Here is a 16,427-nt window from a genome sequence, read left to right as displayed (position 1 = left end):
ACTAAAAAACATCACCTAATCTTAATCTTGGAGCTATATTCATTGACAATAATTCTTGAAATAATAATTTAGCAGCATATGGTATAGTCATTTTTATAATATTTTCACTACCTTTACATGTTGTACACCAAGAATTATATCCCATTAAACCACATTTATTACAAATATCAACTTCAAAAGCATCTGATGATATCATTAATCTTTCTAGTAATAATTGTGAAGCACCATAAGCAATAACACAATCTCTTTCCATTTCACCTAAACGTAACCCCCCATCTCTTGATCTACCTTCTGTTGGTTGTCTTGTCAAAACTGCTCTTGGACCTCTAGCTCTTGCATGCATTTTATCTAAAACCATGTGTTTTAATTTTTGATAATAAATTGGTCCAAAAAATATATAAGCTTGTAAACATTCTCCAGTAATACCTGAATATAACATATCTTTACCAGAATAAGAAAAACCTTTTTCTACTAATATTTTAGACATATCTTCTAGCTTGGATCCTCCAAAACATGTACCATACTCTAAAGATCCATTTAATACACCTGCTTTACCTGATATCAATTCAATCATTTTCCCCACAGTCATACGTGATGGGAAACCATGTGGATTCATTATAATATCTGGTGATATACCATCATCATTAAAAGGTAAATCTTCTTGTTGTACTATAATACCACAAACACCCTTTTGACCATGTCTTGAAGAAAATTTATCTCCCAATTCTGGACGTCTAGTTTGTCTAAGTAATACTTTGATAAGTGCTTGATCATTATCACTTACTGACATCATTACTTGATCGACATATGATGGTTCTGCCCCTTTGTAATATGCGGCTGATTCTCTATGCATTTCTTGAGGTGGTTGTTGTGGTTGTTGTTGTTGTTGACCTAAGGAAGATTCACCTGCATTTGTTGGAACACATTTATTTGCATATACTTGCCCATTTTCAATTTTACTTCCAACTTCACCTAAACCATCTGGCCCCAAAGCTTGATGTGGAAATATTGGTTGATTATCTTCATCAACTCTCATACCTGACAAGATATCTTTTGTATGATTTGGATATTTTTTCAATTGGACAGTGTTTTTACGTACAACTTGACATCGACCAAAACCTCTATCTAATGATGATTTATTTAAAACTAAAGCATCTTCAATATCATAACCTGAATACGACATAACTGCAACAGTTGCATTTTGACCAGCTGGTAATTTATCATAATTAATTAATTCTATAGTTTTGGTTTTAACCATTGGTTGTTGAGGATATACCATAAAGTACAACAAAGTATCAATTCTTCTAAATTGATTATATGCAATCGCTCCAATAGCTTGTTTACCCATCGCACATTGATAAGTATTTCTCGGTGATTGATTATGATGTGGATATGGAATTAAACCTGCAACAGCTCCTAACACTGTAAAAGGTTCAATTTCTAGGTGAGTGGTAGTGGCGTTGGGATGTTCACCAATATCTTTTTCATATAAAGCAATTAATGAATCGTTTTCTTCATTGACATCAAGATATTCCACCAAACCTTCTTTCAAAAAATCATCAAATTCCCACTCTCCTTTTAGCAACTTCTCCAAATGTTTTGGTTGTACTCTTGATTTATTATTTTCAACTATAATTAATGGACGACATATTCTACCTCCATCAGTAGCAATATGTACAGATTGATGATGGCTATTTGTATAAATACTAACAAATGCAGAAACTTTACCAGCTCTTCTTAATCTACGGAAATCAGTAACAAATTTTACTGGAAATCTAGTAGTACCCAAAAGAGTACCATTGAGATAAATTCCAAAATTACCTTCAACATGTAATGTAGCAGAATCTAACCCCAAGATGGATTCACACCCTAAAACAGTACATAATTTCTTTATAGGACCTTCTTCATCATCAGTTGTAATATGTGTCATAAGAGCTAAATTTTTAACTAACCCACAAGCTTCACCTTCAGGTGTATCAGCAGTACAAAGCATTCCAAATTGTGAAGGTTGTAAAGCTCTTGGTCCTGAGACTTTTCTTGATTTCTCAAATTGTGATGAGATACGTGTCATCATACCTAATGCTGATATATATGATAGTCTAGACAAAACATGTGTAACACCTGCTCTTTCCATCTTGAAACGTTTTAATGACCAATTACCAGTCGAAATTGCTCTATTTAATCCCATTGTAATATTATTTGAATGTATATTTATAGATAATAATGCATCAAATTCCGAGGTTCTACTTGGCTTTTTTAGTATTTTATCAATATTTGCTTTAAAATCTGAATTAAACTTTTTGAATAAGTCTTCAAAAAGTAATGACATCAATTGACCTGCTAATTCTAATCTTTTATTACCAACGTAATCTCTATCATCCACCATTTTTGGGTTATGCATGGCCATTATAACTCGTCTTGCCATCATTGCCATATACAAGGCTTTCTCTCTAAATTGTAAATCACTAACTGTTAAATGTGCAATTATGGTGGTGGCAATGGCTTCAATACCTTCTTGTAATTGTGATAATTTTGGTGCGCCTGCTCTTCTTATAGTTTTAACTCGTTTACCCAAGTAAAGTAATGCTTGTTGTTGTGTAAAAACCTCAAGTTTTGCTGCTTCTTCAAAATTTACAACGAATAAATCTTGATAATTTGGATCTGAACCACAAACTAGTTGCAAAATTTCTAGATCTGACGTTATACCTGCTGCTTTTAATACAATAACTATGGGAATATCTTCACTAATCGAGTTATGTTTTAAATATATTTTATCATTTTTGGTAATTACATAAGTTTTTGATTTTCTTTCATGAGTTGATGAAGTTACTGATGCTTGAACTATTCCCTTCTTTTCGTCTGCTTCCACAATAATTCTATTTTTTGATAATTGTTCTTGAACTAATATAACTTTTTCAGTACCATTTACTATAAAATATCCACCAGGATCTAAAGGACATTCATCAACTTGTGCCATTAATTTTTCATTCATTCCATCCAACATACATTTATTTGATCTTAACATTACTGGCATTCTCCCTATTTCTAAATCGTTATGTCTTATAATTTTTCTACCTCTCGTGTATTCAACATCAACATATATTGGAGCTGAGTAAGTTAAATCTCTTAATCTACATTCATGTGGTGGTAATATAACTTCTTTTGTTCCAGGAGTTGAAGTTGATTTGTGACCTACTCTTATATCTAGATATTTAACATAAAAGTCTGGATCAACGTCTGATAGCACTAATGCATTTGCTTTTAATATTTTTCTTAAATCAACATCAACAAAATAATTGAAAGAATCTAAATGTTGTTTTACTAATCCTTTAATTTTCAAAAATGCCGGTAGTAGATTCCATTTATCTTCTGAAGTTTTTATTTCATCCGTTAAATTTTTACCCTTGTATGTAGGTTTTAGAAGATCATTAAAGGCATTATCTGATGTGGTTGGCCTTCCTTTTGTCATTTTTTGGTGGTACTTCCCAAAAGTAAAATAAATTAAATTTTGATCTCATCAAGTACTTTATAAAATATATTTGTTTTAAGTGGCGCTACCCTCCAATATCAGAGATACATTACTTATCACTTTAATTCACCAAAATGTCATCCAATCTATTTAAAGCAACGGTAAATGAATACTTAGAAGATCTACCCAAAACAGTGCAGTCAAAATTATATGAAGCGCCCGCAACATGTTTGTCAATTTATCGATTATTATCACCAATGGCTAAATTCTACATAATGTCAATGATATTTAATGAAAAACCAATACCCATGAGAGATCTCACAAAGTGGTGTAAGCCACTGGCTAGAAAACTAGAATTTGAAGCATTGAAAAGACTAGAGTCACTACATTTAATAGAATATGACAGTAGAGGAACGCATATTAGATTAAATTCCATATTCAGATCAAATTTTCGAGATTGCTTAACTGGTTCACAAGATCCAAATGCATTTGGAAGTATTAACATCACGGAAGATAAACATAAAGTGGACATACAATTTTTAGATAAATTTGCATCAACCAAATGGGAAACCATTTTGCATTTTATGGTGGGAACCGAAGGTACTCCAGCACCATCTAAATCAGTATTGAGTTTGTTGAAATTAGGAGGATTAATGGAAGGTGGAGATAATAATTTAAATATTACAAATACTGGGTTTCAATTTCTTTTACAAGATGTGAATGCACAAATATGGACTTTATTATTACAATACCTAAATTTAACTCAAGAATTAAATATGAATCCAGTTGATGTATTAAATTTCATATTCATTTTAGGGTCTCTAGAGTTAGGTAAAAGTTATGCAGTATCAAGTTTAAGTGAAACTCAAATAAGTATGCTTGCAGACCTAAAAGATTATGGGTTAGTTTATCAAAGGTCAGATTCTTCAAGTAGATTTTATCCAACAAGATTAGCAACAACATTAACATCAGATTCTTCAGCTTTGAGAACACCTTCCATGGCGGTTGAACAAGCAATGGAAGAAACTTCAGAAGGTCAAGTTGCTACTTCAAATATTCAAGAATCAATAATTATAGAAACAAATTTTAAAATTTATGCATATACAAATTCTCCATTAGAAATTGCTATACTAAACTTATTTGTTCAAATGAAGGCAAGATTTGCAAATATGATATGTGGTCAAATTACAAGAGAATCAATAAGGAACGCGTTGTATAATGGAATAACAGCTGATCAAGTTATAAAATTTTTAGAAACTCATGCACATCCACAAATGAGAGCACTTGCAAAAGAAAAATTAGACAAAAAGGTAGAATTCGATGCAAGTCATAATATTAACACGGCAGGTGGAGCACCACAAAGTAAAGCAGATGGTTCAATATCTCAACATAAGCTAGAAGTTTTACCACCAAATGTAGTTGATCAAATCAAGCTTTGGCAATTAGAGTTAGATAGAATCCAAACTTTTGAAGGTTATTTATTTAAAGATTTTGCAAATTTACAAGAATATGAAATATTATCAAATTATGCAACTGAATTAGGTGTATTAATATGGAGTGATAAAACCAAGAAAAAATTCTTCGTTACAAAAGATGGTATGGCACAAGTTGCTGATTTTGCAAATAGAAAATTAAGGAATTTGAATTAATAAATGAGGTTGTAATCTATATGTAAGATTTTACATAAATCTTTTAAAGTAAATTCATCATTTAAATCTGGAGGATCTGGTCGTTCGTAGTTACTTATAATTTCTCCATCTTGTACCATAATCCCTGATTCTTGTAATTGTTCTACTAGTAATTCTTTTTCAGCTTTTGTAGCAGCATCTAATTTATCTTGTAATTCCATTTCCCATTCAGTTTGTTGATTTTCCAAAATATTTTGTTGAGTTTCCCATTGTTGTAATTGCCAATTTTTAAACCCACCAATTTGTGAAAACCTAACTGCTTGTTCATTATATAAGTAAGTTAGAGCCTTTTGAGCAACATTTCTCCAATAACAAATCAATTCTTGTACTTGAGCTTCATCTTTTGTGTACTTTGTTGCTTTAATTAGTGTATCTTTTTTTAGTTGATAATGTCTCAATTGCTTATCCAAACTTAGCTCATAGGTGGTTGCTTTTGTTTCTATCAACGTCAGTTATCAAAATCAATCAGTTTCTTTTGGTTTTACTTACTTCTTAAACTTTTTGAATTCATGCTTAATTTGGTTGAAAAAAAAAAAAAAAAAAACTAGCGAAAATTATTTTGCAACCAATCTAGAATTTTTCTAAAAATAAATGAATTTCCCTCGTGGTAATTTATATTATGATCACTATCTGGAAATAAATGAAAATCATAATTATCAACTCCAGCTAAATTAAATTTATCCATTAAATACATTGAATTTTGTAAATGAACATTATCATCAGCTGATCCATGCATTATTAATAATCTCTGGACGTTTTTGAAATTTTTAACATTGTTAATTCTAGCTTCTTCGTAACTTGGATTTGTTTGTGGTTTATTCATATATCTTTCAGTATATATAGCATCATAAAATAACCAATTTGTGACTGGTGCTACTGCAATTCCATATTTGAAAATTTCACCATTATCATATTCTAAAGTCTTTAAGGTAGTAAATCCTCCATATGACCAGCCCCACATTGCAACTTTTGATTTAGAAATAAACTTATTAGCTGATATAAACTCGGAGGTTATTAATTTTATATCTCTTGGTTCCCAAAATCCTATATTATTATTTGCATATGATTTGAATTTCCAATCTTTTCCACCTGTGCCTCTTGGATCAATCACCAATATAACCGCATTCAATTGTGAACTTGCAACATTTAAAAATCCTAAATCATATTGTTTTTGAACTTTTTGTGAACCTGGTCCTCCATATGCATGAACCACTAATGGGTATTTTCGCTTGGGATCAAATCCTGGTGGGAGAATTGTTTGAACACTTAAGGATATATCTTCTTTCTTTAATTTAATTTCATTATATGTGGTGGTTGGTATATTAGTGTTTTGTAATTTTTTCAGGGTGACATCCATAAAATTAATAATTGGCTGTTTTAATATTGTATGCTCAATACCATCTTGTTCTTGTTCGTGTAATTCAGCCATACTTATTAACCTTTGCCAAGGTTGATTTGCTCCATCATATTTTAAACTTAAAAATTGACCATTTTGTGAAAATTTTGCATTATAAAATCCATCTTCTTTGGTGGTGGTAAATTCAGTATATTCATTTTTTGTTAAATCGAACCCAACTAAATGAGAATCCATTGCACTTTTAAATGAGGTTAAAAAATATATACTGTTGTGTTGTTTATCAAAAGTTCCTTCACTAATAGCTGGATATTTATCAAAAATTTTTGTTGGTTCAGCACTTGATGCACTGTCAAATATAGCTAGATAATTAACACCATTTACAACATAATTATCAATGTATTTACCATTAGCTGTCAAAGTAATTGGTTTCATTTTTTCAACCCATCCACCATATTCATCAGTTGCATTAAATGATTTCACCAAATTTATATCCTTAGAATTGGCATTGTAAACTTTCTTAGTATACATCTTACTTGTTCTATCAGTTTGTTTCATTAAAAAACTTTCATTGTCTACCCATATAGCTTGATATAGTATAAAATCTTTACCTAATGCTTGATCTTTGTCCAGCAAAGATTCAACATTCTTGGTATTAATATCATATATGAAAAGTGAAATAATCGGTATGTTTGTCCCAGGTTTTGGGTATTTTAAAGAAGTTTTTATAGGATATTGATCAGTGCTTTCAAATTGTTTTTCATCCAGTTGTTGATATTGCATACCAATATCGGTATTTTGTTTTATGTAATAATCAATATTTATTTCTTCAACTTCTGTATCATTTAATTTTGCAAATATCAATTTTGAAGAATCTGGTGACCACCATATTAATCTATCACTAGCGGCAACTTCTTCCTCATATACCCAATCTGGTTTCCCATTAAAAATATTTGGTGATCCATCATTTGTGATTTGATGTACTTCTTTTGTAGATACTTCTAGAATGTATAAATTATGTTCAAATGCAAATAGTATGTATTTTCCATCAGGTGAAAAATCAGCATAATGTAGTTTATTCAAGACGTTCAGTTTTGTATTTGGAGGTTGTATGGGGGTGTACGTAGCTAGTATTGGATTATATATCCAATATAATGCAAATGACAGATGTCTCCACTGATCTAATTTATCAGTAATGATTATATGATCATTATTCAATTCTTCAATTGATCTTGCTGGGTTGATGATGATATCTGAAATGTAGAAAAAATTATTCTCATATGCAAATTCTTTTGATTTAACTATTGTATCTTCAAATTCTGAATTTATTTGTTTTATTAGTACTTGATCTGGTCTTTTTGTCAAATAATAACCTCCAGCGTTTTCTTTTGGGTATTGGTTTGGGTTCAACCACGTTATACTTTCTTCATATGCAACAAACTCTCCATTCCTCCAATATTCAAAAGTTATATTTTTATATTGTGAGTTATATTCATTCAATGTAATATTCTCCCCATTTATGCTTATATTTGTTTGCCATTTAGTTTTGTCTAGTATTTGTCTAGGACTTAATTGTGAGTACATCATGACTCCGACAACCCATAAAATTACACACACCACCAGAATAATACTAACAATTTTTTTACTTATCCCTTGATTTCTATATCTCTGTAGTATTGATTGGAAAATTGGATCATTATAAAAATCATTTGCTTCTTTTTCTGTCTTGTTTGTAAAATTCTCTATATCTTCAAACACTATTGAAGATTGTGAATCACTTGACGACCTTGATGGAGTAGTATTTTCTTCTGATATATTTTGATCAACCATTTCATATTGTTCTGACTTACGTCGAGATTTGAAAAATGAAAACATTATATTAGTGGTTTAGTCATATATTGAAATGAATGTAGAATAAGGACAAAAAGCAGGTATTGTTATATTTCATTTAAAATTTTCAAAAATTAACTAATGCTTTTATACTTTTCTTAATCGTAAATCGTAATCAAATATTTCAAATTATTGTTTATATAAATTTCAGAAAAGTTAAAAAATAAATTAATGCGGCTTTTTTTGAAATTATATGAAAAAGTTATAACTTTAGAAGTAGTCAATTTAACTTGAAAAATTTCATGAAAGTTTCACAACCTGGTAAGTCAGATCAATTTTCCTTTGTATAGATGATCTCTTTCAAAAAATTCAAGTTTTGGCTTTGTAAAATGCTTCCGGAAATATCTTTGGTCCAATATAGTATCTGCAAAATTTCTTAAATAATGATTCAAACTTTTACCTTTGTCAGACTAATCTGGTAATCACATTTTACACCAGAATTATATGAATAGATAATGTAATATATTTATATATAATGTATATGCTAGCTATTTATTGATTATTTTTTATCTTGCATTTTTCTAAAGAAATCCATACAAGCAGTGAAAACAACTAATAGTATACCACCACCTGGACCTAATCTTAATACTTTTGGAATAAAACCTTTATATAATGCACCAAAACCTTCTTCTTTTGCAACTATAGCTAATGATGGGTAAGTCCATTTATATCTTTGAGAACCAGCTTGAATTCTTGATTTAACAACATCGAAAGGAGTATTTAAAATTGTACCAACTGTACCACCAATGGTACCACAAGTTAAATCAATTAAGACTTTTTGAGTATTATCTTTTGGTTTTGGCATATAAGATTTAACTTGATGAATACAACCAAAATAACCTGCATTCCACCATATATGTCTCCACATTGTTGATTCTAAACCTTTATATAAACCTAAAACACCATTTTTACTAATAATATCTTTAACAACTTCTCCCATACCATTAAATTTTGTAGTTCTATCTTGTAATCTAATTTTAACTAATTCAAAAGGAACAACAACAAATGATTCAGTTGCTCCAGCAGTAGCTCCAGTTAATATAGCTAATGGTTGATTCATTGTTTTCATATCAAATGCTTTTCTATAAAATTTACCCCATTCATCATTTGCAGCAAATTTTGTTGCTCTTTTTGGAGCTTCCATTAAAATTGGTGCTGATATACCTTTATATAATCTTGAAAATCCTTCTTCCTTAATAATTGTTCTTAAACAATTTAAAGTACCTTTTGTTGCATTTGTTGAATCTAATTGTTGTCTTGTTTTAACAACATCTAATGGATACATAACAAGGATCTCAGAGACCCCTGCTACAGCACCAGATATGAATTGATAGATGAATGGTAATGGAGCTGGTTCAGCCATATCTTATGTACTTATTATTTGATATGATATGAAAAAGAAAAAAAGTGTTGTAAACTGAACAAAATGATTTTAGTGTCTCTTAAATTATAATTATTTTTCAAATAAAATTATAAAAATTTTAGATTATTAATTGAAGAATTAAAATAATAATTTATTATTATCAAGATAAACTTTTATTTGAAAATATAATCAAAGTTCTAAGTTTGAATTGAAGTTGAATTGAATAAACAAACTTTTGTAAGAAGAAAGTATCAAATAAAAGATCTGAAAGTTTGATAATTGATAAATAAAAGATTCTTAATCCTAATTTTCCAGAGTTAAATAAAAAATTTAAAATTAAAAAACCAAAGATAAAAGAAAATAAAAAAAGCGGGGCAGCTTTCCTATCAAAATTCAGTATTGAATCAAAATTTAAAAATTAGATAATCTTCCTTAATTAATTGTAGAAATCAACTCTCATAAACTTCACCATCTCTAGACTTATTATCAAATAAACTGGGTTGACCAATCCGCCTAAAATCAATCTAAACATCACAAGAGATCTAGCCAAGACTAGTAAGAATAAAATTAAATAAAATTAAAAAAAATTCTTTTTAAATCGAACCCCAAAATTAAGAATTCTAATACTTAAATTTAGGAATAATTAGGAAACAAACAAATTGAACCTAAAGCGTTTTAAAAAGCTTTAAAATTTGCAGCAAATTGCATCTTTACAATTTAATCTATATAAAGTCCTCGAACACCTTCATCAAAATTTTTTTGAAGATTGAACGGGTTTCAAACCCCAATTCATTAAGACATTGAATAGGTTTTAAGGTTAGATCTCTATAGACTACAAATCTTTCAATTCAACGATTGTTTTACCTAGTCAATTAATTCTTGTGACCAAAAAAATACTCTCAAAAATCAGTTCATTTCTTTTTGAAAATTTAGGGCAACCGACTAGCAAAAACATCGTATTTCAAATTTTGCAACTTATATCAATATGCAGTTACGGAACAGTAAAGCTCTTTTTCATCTTCTCTCTCTATACTCAAATTCGAATCCGGGTATACTTCTCCTTCGCAACAACATTCGTTACAAAATTTTTCAAAAGTCTAAATATAGAAATATTCTTGATAAACTAATTACTCTAATTGCAATTTCAAAATTTTAAGACCCAGTTTAATTTTGGTCAACTTCGTTGCCGTATTTTGAGCCATAAAACATTCAAAGAATTTGTGGAAAATAACATTTCAAAAAAGCGCATAATGAGAAAATTCGCGCATCAAAATTTGGTTCTCACTTTTCTCGAAATAAACAACAATAGTAGCATACCAAAATTGGCTAGTTACAGAGGTAGTTTGTACAGCGGTCTATTCAATGGTTTGATAGTAGTAGCTGTCTTTTAGATGGAGTGTTGAGTTTGAATTTGCATATTTTTGGCCCAATGCGCGTTTTTTATTTCTTGAGAAATGACTTGAAAATTCCAGCTACAAAACTTCCAAATGAAGCTTAAGGGAAGTACTATCAAACTCAAATAAGTCAATAAACTTTGCCACTAGATTATATTAATATGTCAATGGTCTTCATCAACTGTCAAATTTGCAGGGTAAATAAAGCACATTTTGTGTAATTTTTGAAAATTATCACCATCTCGTTAGTATAAATTTTTCAAATATCAAAATTAAATTTTTTTTTACAACTTTTTCTTCTTCTTTTTCTTTTCTCTTTGTGCGGCAGCCAAAGCTTTAACCGTGTTGCTTGTCTGTTCTATTTAAATCCTAACGAGTTGGCGAGCGTCAAGCTTTTGGCGAGATTGAACCTTTTAAACACAAACGATCATCTTAATGCCCTTTCATTATAATCCAATTATAAACGAATTTAATGAGGGCTGGGAGATCACACATTTATTTTTGAGATACAAGAAGTTACGAATTTGTATATTATAATTTATAACCATAAACCTCTAACTAAAGCTAATGAAAAATTGATGGATAGACCAGCTATAATTGCCATCTTTTGACGTTTGTTAAAAACGGTATCATCAACTAAGATGAAAAGTCCCGATATAACACCCAAGAATATTCCAATTAAAAATCCTAATAATAAATCTTCATTTATATGAACTTCATCCATATCTAATGGAGTTTGTGGTGGTTGATCTGTATCTTGATTTAGGTTGTTATTATTTCTTGTTGTTGTAGTAGTTGCATTTGCGTCAGTATTTGAAGTTGATTCAATCCATCTTTCCTCGAGTTGTCTTAGATCTCTTTGTCTACTTTCATCTTCTTCAACATCTATTATATCATTATTTGATCTAGTTGAATTTGTAGCTCCATATATTGACATGAATTGTCTTCTTAAATCAGTCACATCATCTCTTGAAAATCCTTGTTGTAATAATCTATCAAATCCTATCACATTTGGTGTAGTAGTTACTGCTTGTGCTTGATTATCAAGTTGATTTTCTTCTTGTAATTGTTGTTGAGTTAATTGTTCTCCTACTACACAATGAATATATATTGAATCATTATCAGATAAGTTTTGTAATCTTGGTTTTAATATATCTTTTTCGAAATCAGTTTTTTCATTAAGTACCCGTCCATTATATATTAATTTCAATCTTTTGGTTGTACATTGTGAAACTTTACTTCGTATTGATGATTTTAACCAATTTGTATTTATTAATTTATTTACATCATCTTTATCAAAATTTATACTTATTGGTAATGATAAATCTTGTATTTGTTCGTTTGATGATAAAGCATTAGTGAATCTGATTACTATTATGAACTTCATAGTTTGGGGATTGAATGAGTTGATCGATGTAACAAATATTTTAGATTATATTTTCTTTATCTGCGAAATATACTTTCGGGTTTAAAAATAATTTGCATTTTATATATTGCATTTTTTGTTGTAGCAAGCACCAAATTCAATTGCCACCAGATGTCTACAACCGGCAACAATTCCCTTGGGGACACAGTATCTAAAGTCAAAGGATCATTAGATGGTGAATCTATAGACAATAATTCCCTTAAAGACACAGTATCTAAAGTCAGAGGGTCATTAGATGATAAATCTGCTGAAACTCAAGAATCAAACCTTAGGTATGCAGCTTATGCCAATAGATTTAGAACTATTTTATTAGCTTCACATCGTTATGTTGCATATACTTCAGATATTGGGGAATCTTTTAGACCAGTTGCTCATCCATGGTTAGTTAAAGCTGGGTATACAATATCTTGGCTTTATTTGATAGGTGATGTTTCATACGTGCTGTGGCAAACTAAAATGAAATCCGAGGGTAGATGGCCTTCACACGGAGGATTAATGCCATGGAACAAAGCACCAGCACCTAATCCAATTGCTGCTGAAGCCTTTAAAGAAACTAGACCAGCAATTGATTCAGACTGGAAAATTGTAGCTGTAAAAAGAGCAGTTTTCCAAAGTATTGCATCAATGGGATTACCAGCATTTACTATACATTCAGCAGTTAGATATTCTTCAATCTTATTTAAAAATTCACCAAAGGCTTTGAAAACTTATGGTCCTGTTGGTGTGGGATTAGCAATTGTACCTGTATTACCTTACTTGTTTGATAAACCATGTGAAATTGCTGTAGATTATGTATTTGAAAAAGGTGAAGAATTATACACGAAAGGTAAATTAGATTGATCATACACTCATAAACTCATATATTATAGATTACATAAATTAGAAATAAATTAGACTTTTAAGCAAATTAATCTCTTTTTGAAGAATTAATTGTACCACATTTTGAACATGTTTTATTTTTAATATCTGAATCAAATTCTAAAATTGCTTCTTTAATTTGAGTACCTAAATCAGTTAAATAAAATTCCTTCTCGTAAACTATTTCGTTACAATTGGAACAATACCATCTAATTCCATCATTGACTCCCTTTGGTCTATCTTGTTCAACAACAATTCCAATAGTATCAGTAAATCTACAAGGATTATGTGGAATGTTTGATGGTAACAAAAACAGATCACCTTCTTGAATCCAAATATCTTTGAATTCACCATCATCAACTACTTTCAAACATATAGCTCCTTTATGTTGATAAAAATATTCTGGGGTTTGATTTATATGATAATCACTTCTTTCATTTGGACCACCAACAATCATTGTTGTAAAACCACCTCTATGTAAACAATAATTATTTACTGGTGGTTTCAATAGGTTTTCATTTTCTTCTATCCATTTTTTGATGTTAATTGGTTGTGGAAGCACCATCTTTCTTGGTGGTGATTGTTTCGGAATTACAAGATTTGAAAAGTTTGGAGAGTTTATAGAAAATTATATAAAGTCTTGTTTCATATTTAGTGTTTTCAGACACGACAATTATTGTTTACGAAATTGATTTCAGATCTCTTAAGCATTAGATCTATTCATGGAATATTTACAAAATTACTCATCATCAGATAGTGAAGAAGAGCAGTCAAATACCAATGAGTCTGATTCAAAACTAATACCACCACCCCCAATTGAAATTTTCCTGCAACATCAACAAATGAGAACATTATCAACTACATCATTATTTTCTTACATACCTTGGAAACCATCACTTACAACAACTTCAAATCTAGATAAATTAACAAATTATATAACGAAAGAAATAACTTTACTAAATCAAAATTACATCTTTAAACCTGTCAACAAAGATTTTAAAAGACAAATTAAATATCATATTACTGCATATCCTACGGTAAATATTGAAGACAAAAATGCATCAAAGTTCAAGAATGATATACGGAGTAAAATAGCTTCATTGAGACTTCCAGAAAATTCAATAGTTACACCACCAAGTTCAAGTATTCAAATGCTAAATATGCTATCTAAAAAATCGATAAGATTGAAATTTGAAAACAAATTAATTTTAGGTAAAAGTCCTACAAAATCAATAATATTTCTTTGTGGAGTAGTAAACCTAGATATGGAAATCAAAAAATATATAGAAGAAATGTTAAAGGTATTTAATGAAACCACCAAAGAAAATCGTGGACAAGTTCAATTTCCAGATTTATTAAAAGATTCTATCCATATTTCACTTGCAACAGGATACCCCAAATCCGCGAATGTACCAAATTTCGAAGAATTAGATGAAGCTGTAAAATCAATTAATGTTGATCATTACTTAAATGATATAAATATAGATATTAATGAACTAATTATAAGAGATATGAGAACTTCTTTTGAATTTAATATAAATTTAATATAAAATAAAAAATATTACTTCTGTAACATTTAATTTTAAATTTCTCATTATTCTTCTACAATCTTTTTTTAATTTCCGAACAATCCAAAACCACAAGCCTTTCAATCTAAAATAATTTCACCACCACCACAACAACTACAAAAACAATGTCAAGGAGACATCAAAAGAATACAGAAAAACAATTGATAGATATTGTAAATAGTAGAGGTAATGATAATAAATGTGGAGAATGTAAAGCCCAATATCCAACTTGGGCTTCATATAATTTAGGTATATTTTTATGTGGTAGGTGTGCATCAGTTCATAAACGAATTTTAGGTCCACCAAATTATAATATATCAAAAGTTAAATCATTAACTTTGGATAATTGGACAGATGAACAAGTTAACAAATTACGTAAAATAGGAAATGCAAAAGCAAGAAAGAAATGGAATTCTAAAAAGATTCCATTTCCATATGATGGAGATGATGATGTTGGAGTTGTTGAACAATATATTAGAGACAAATATATACTAGGTAAATATAGAGATGATGATATAGATCAGCATGAGTTCGATGATGATAGAATGTCAAAATATAGTAACGCAAGTGATGATATAGTTTCAAGAAGATCAAGATCAAATAGTACAAGAAGTATTCCTGGTGTTATTCCAAAATTAACTCATAGAAAATTAACAACTTTTGAATATACTCAATATCAAAATCAAGTAAATAAAATAAGAACTTTTGGGTATAATGACAGAGATGAAATTTTAGAAAGTTTATTATTAAGTAATGGTAACATTGATAGAGCTTTGGATATTTTAGATCAAGATATTAAAATAAATCCAGCAAAAGAAGAAACAGCTCCAAGTTTACCAAATAGACCTCGTGCTTCAACAACAACTAGTACAAACACAGTACAAAGTCAACCAACATCATCAAATTCAGATTGGTGGAGTTCAAACGGTCAACAACAACAACAACTACCACAACAACAAACAGGTATAATACAACAACAACCTCAAATATATCAATACACAGATCCAATAACGGGACAAATATCATATGTTGATCAAAATGGTCAAGAATATTTAGATCCTAATAATCCTCAACATCAACAACAATTACAAGCCATGAATAATCCTCAATTAATTGCTCAACAAACAAGTAAACAAAATATAATGTCGTTATATAATCAACCTACTGGTGTTGTATCTCCTCAACAACAGCAACAGCAACAGACTGGGTATTTTGGTCAACAGCAACAACAACCTCAACAACAAATTTTCCAACAACAACAAACTCCACAATTTACGGGTTTTCAACAAGTACCACAACAACAACAACAAACTGGATATTTTGGACAACAATATACTGGGTATGGTCAACAACAACAAGGGTATTATCGTTAAATAGAGATGTATATTAAATAAAAGTTTATTTTTCTGATCTTGTC

The 16,427-nt window shown here is 29.7% G+C and overlaps 9 protein-coding genes across 9 annotated transcripts; 4 read left to right on the top strand and 5 right to left on the bottom strand. All coding sequences in view use genetic code 12, as the record gives it.

The window, feature by feature from the left end:
• Nucleotide 1: 1 nt before the first annotated feature.
• On the bottom strand, nucleotides 2-3,469 carry KGF54_002201 (DNA-directed RNA polymerase III core subunit; the record flags this gene model as incomplete). Its single annotated transcript, XM_051762656.1, has 1 exon — nucleotides 2-3,469. One exon carries the CDS (start codon nucleotides 3,467-3,469, stop codon nucleotides 2-4), a length of 3,468 nt encoding a protein of 1,155 aa, XP_051620713.1.
• A 134-nt stretch (nucleotides 3,470-3,603) lies between these two features.
• On the top strand, nucleotides 3,604-5,118 carry KGF54_002200 (TFIIH/NER complex subunit; the record flags this gene model as incomplete). The annotated part of the gene is made up of 1 exon (XM_051762655.1): nucleotides 3,604-5,118. One exon carries the CDS (start codon nucleotides 3,604-3,606, stop codon nucleotides 5,116-5,118), a length of 1,515 nt encoding a protein of 504 aa, XP_051620712.1.
• A 583-nt stretch (nucleotides 5,119-5,701) lies between these two features.
• Nucleotides 5,702-8,386, bottom strand: STE13 (Ste13p; the record flags this gene model as incomplete). The annotated part of the gene is made up of 1 exon (XM_051762652.1): nucleotides 5,702-8,386. The coding sequence occupies one exon, from the start codon at nucleotides 8,384-8,386 to the stop codon at nucleotides 5,702-5,704; it is 2,685 nt and encodes an 894-aa protein (XP_051620711.1).
• A 514-nt stretch (nucleotides 8,387-8,900) lies between these two features.
• Nucleotides 8,901-9,764, bottom strand: KGF54_002198 (mitochondrial 2-oxodicarboxylate carrier; the record flags this gene model as incomplete). Its single annotated transcript, XM_051762651.1, has 1 exon — nucleotides 8,901-9,764. One exon carries the CDS (start codon nucleotides 9,762-9,764, stop codon nucleotides 8,901-8,903), a length of 864 nt encoding a protein of 287 aa, XP_051620710.1.
• A 1,932-nt stretch (nucleotides 9,765-11,696) lies between these two features.
• On the bottom strand, nucleotides 11,697-12,545 carry KGF54_002197 (uncharacterized protein; the record flags this gene model as incomplete). The annotated part of the gene is made up of 1 exon (XM_051762650.1): nucleotides 11,697-12,545. The coding sequence occupies one exon, from the start codon at nucleotides 12,543-12,545 to the stop codon at nucleotides 11,697-11,699; it is 849 nt and encodes a 282-aa protein (XP_051620709.1).
• A 150-nt stretch (nucleotides 12,546-12,695) lies between these two features.
• KGF54_002196 (uncharacterized protein) lies at nucleotides 12,696-13,424 on the top strand (the record flags this gene model as incomplete). Its single annotated transcript, XM_051762649.1, has 1 exon — nucleotides 12,696-13,424. One exon carries the CDS (start codon nucleotides 12,696-12,698, stop codon nucleotides 13,422-13,424), a length of 729 nt encoding a protein of 242 aa, XP_051620708.1.
• A 67-nt stretch (nucleotides 13,425-13,491) lies between these two features.
• KGF54_002195 (3-hydroxyanthranilate 3,4-dioxygenase) lies at nucleotides 13,492-14,007 on the bottom strand (the record flags this gene model as incomplete). The annotated part of the gene is made up of 1 exon (XM_051762648.1): nucleotides 13,492-14,007. One exon carries the CDS (start codon nucleotides 14,005-14,007, stop codon nucleotides 13,492-13,494), a length of 516 nt encoding a protein of 171 aa, XP_051620707.1.
• Nucleotides 14,008-14,164: 157 nt separating this feature from the next.
• KGF54_002194 (uncharacterized protein) lies at nucleotides 14,165-14,992 on the top strand (the record flags this gene model as incomplete). Its single annotated transcript, XM_051762647.1, has 1 exon — nucleotides 14,165-14,992. One exon carries the CDS (start codon nucleotides 14,165-14,167, stop codon nucleotides 14,990-14,992), a length of 828 nt encoding a protein of 275 aa, XP_051620706.1.
• A 143-nt stretch (nucleotides 14,993-15,135) lies between these two features.
• On the top strand, nucleotides 15,136-16,383 carry KGF54_002193 (uncharacterized protein; the record flags this gene model as incomplete). The annotated part of the gene is made up of 1 exon (XM_051762646.1): nucleotides 15,136-16,383. One exon carries the CDS (start codon nucleotides 15,136-15,138, stop codon nucleotides 16,381-16,383), a length of 1,248 nt encoding a protein of 415 aa, XP_051620705.1.
• Nucleotides 16,384-16,427: the final 44 nt, after the last annotated feature.

This window comes from Candida jiufengensis, assembly GCF_024610255.1.
Source record: "Candida jiufengensis strain CBS 10846 chromosome Unknown scaffold4, whole genome shotgun sequence".
Classification (NCBI taxonomy): Eukaryota; Fungi; Ascomycota; class Pichiomycetes; order Serinales; family Debaryomycetaceae; genus Lodderomyces; species Lodderomyces jiufengensis.
The sequence above is the reverse complement of the archived record's forward strand: the minus strand, read 5'-3'. Positions and strand labels throughout refer to the sequence as shown.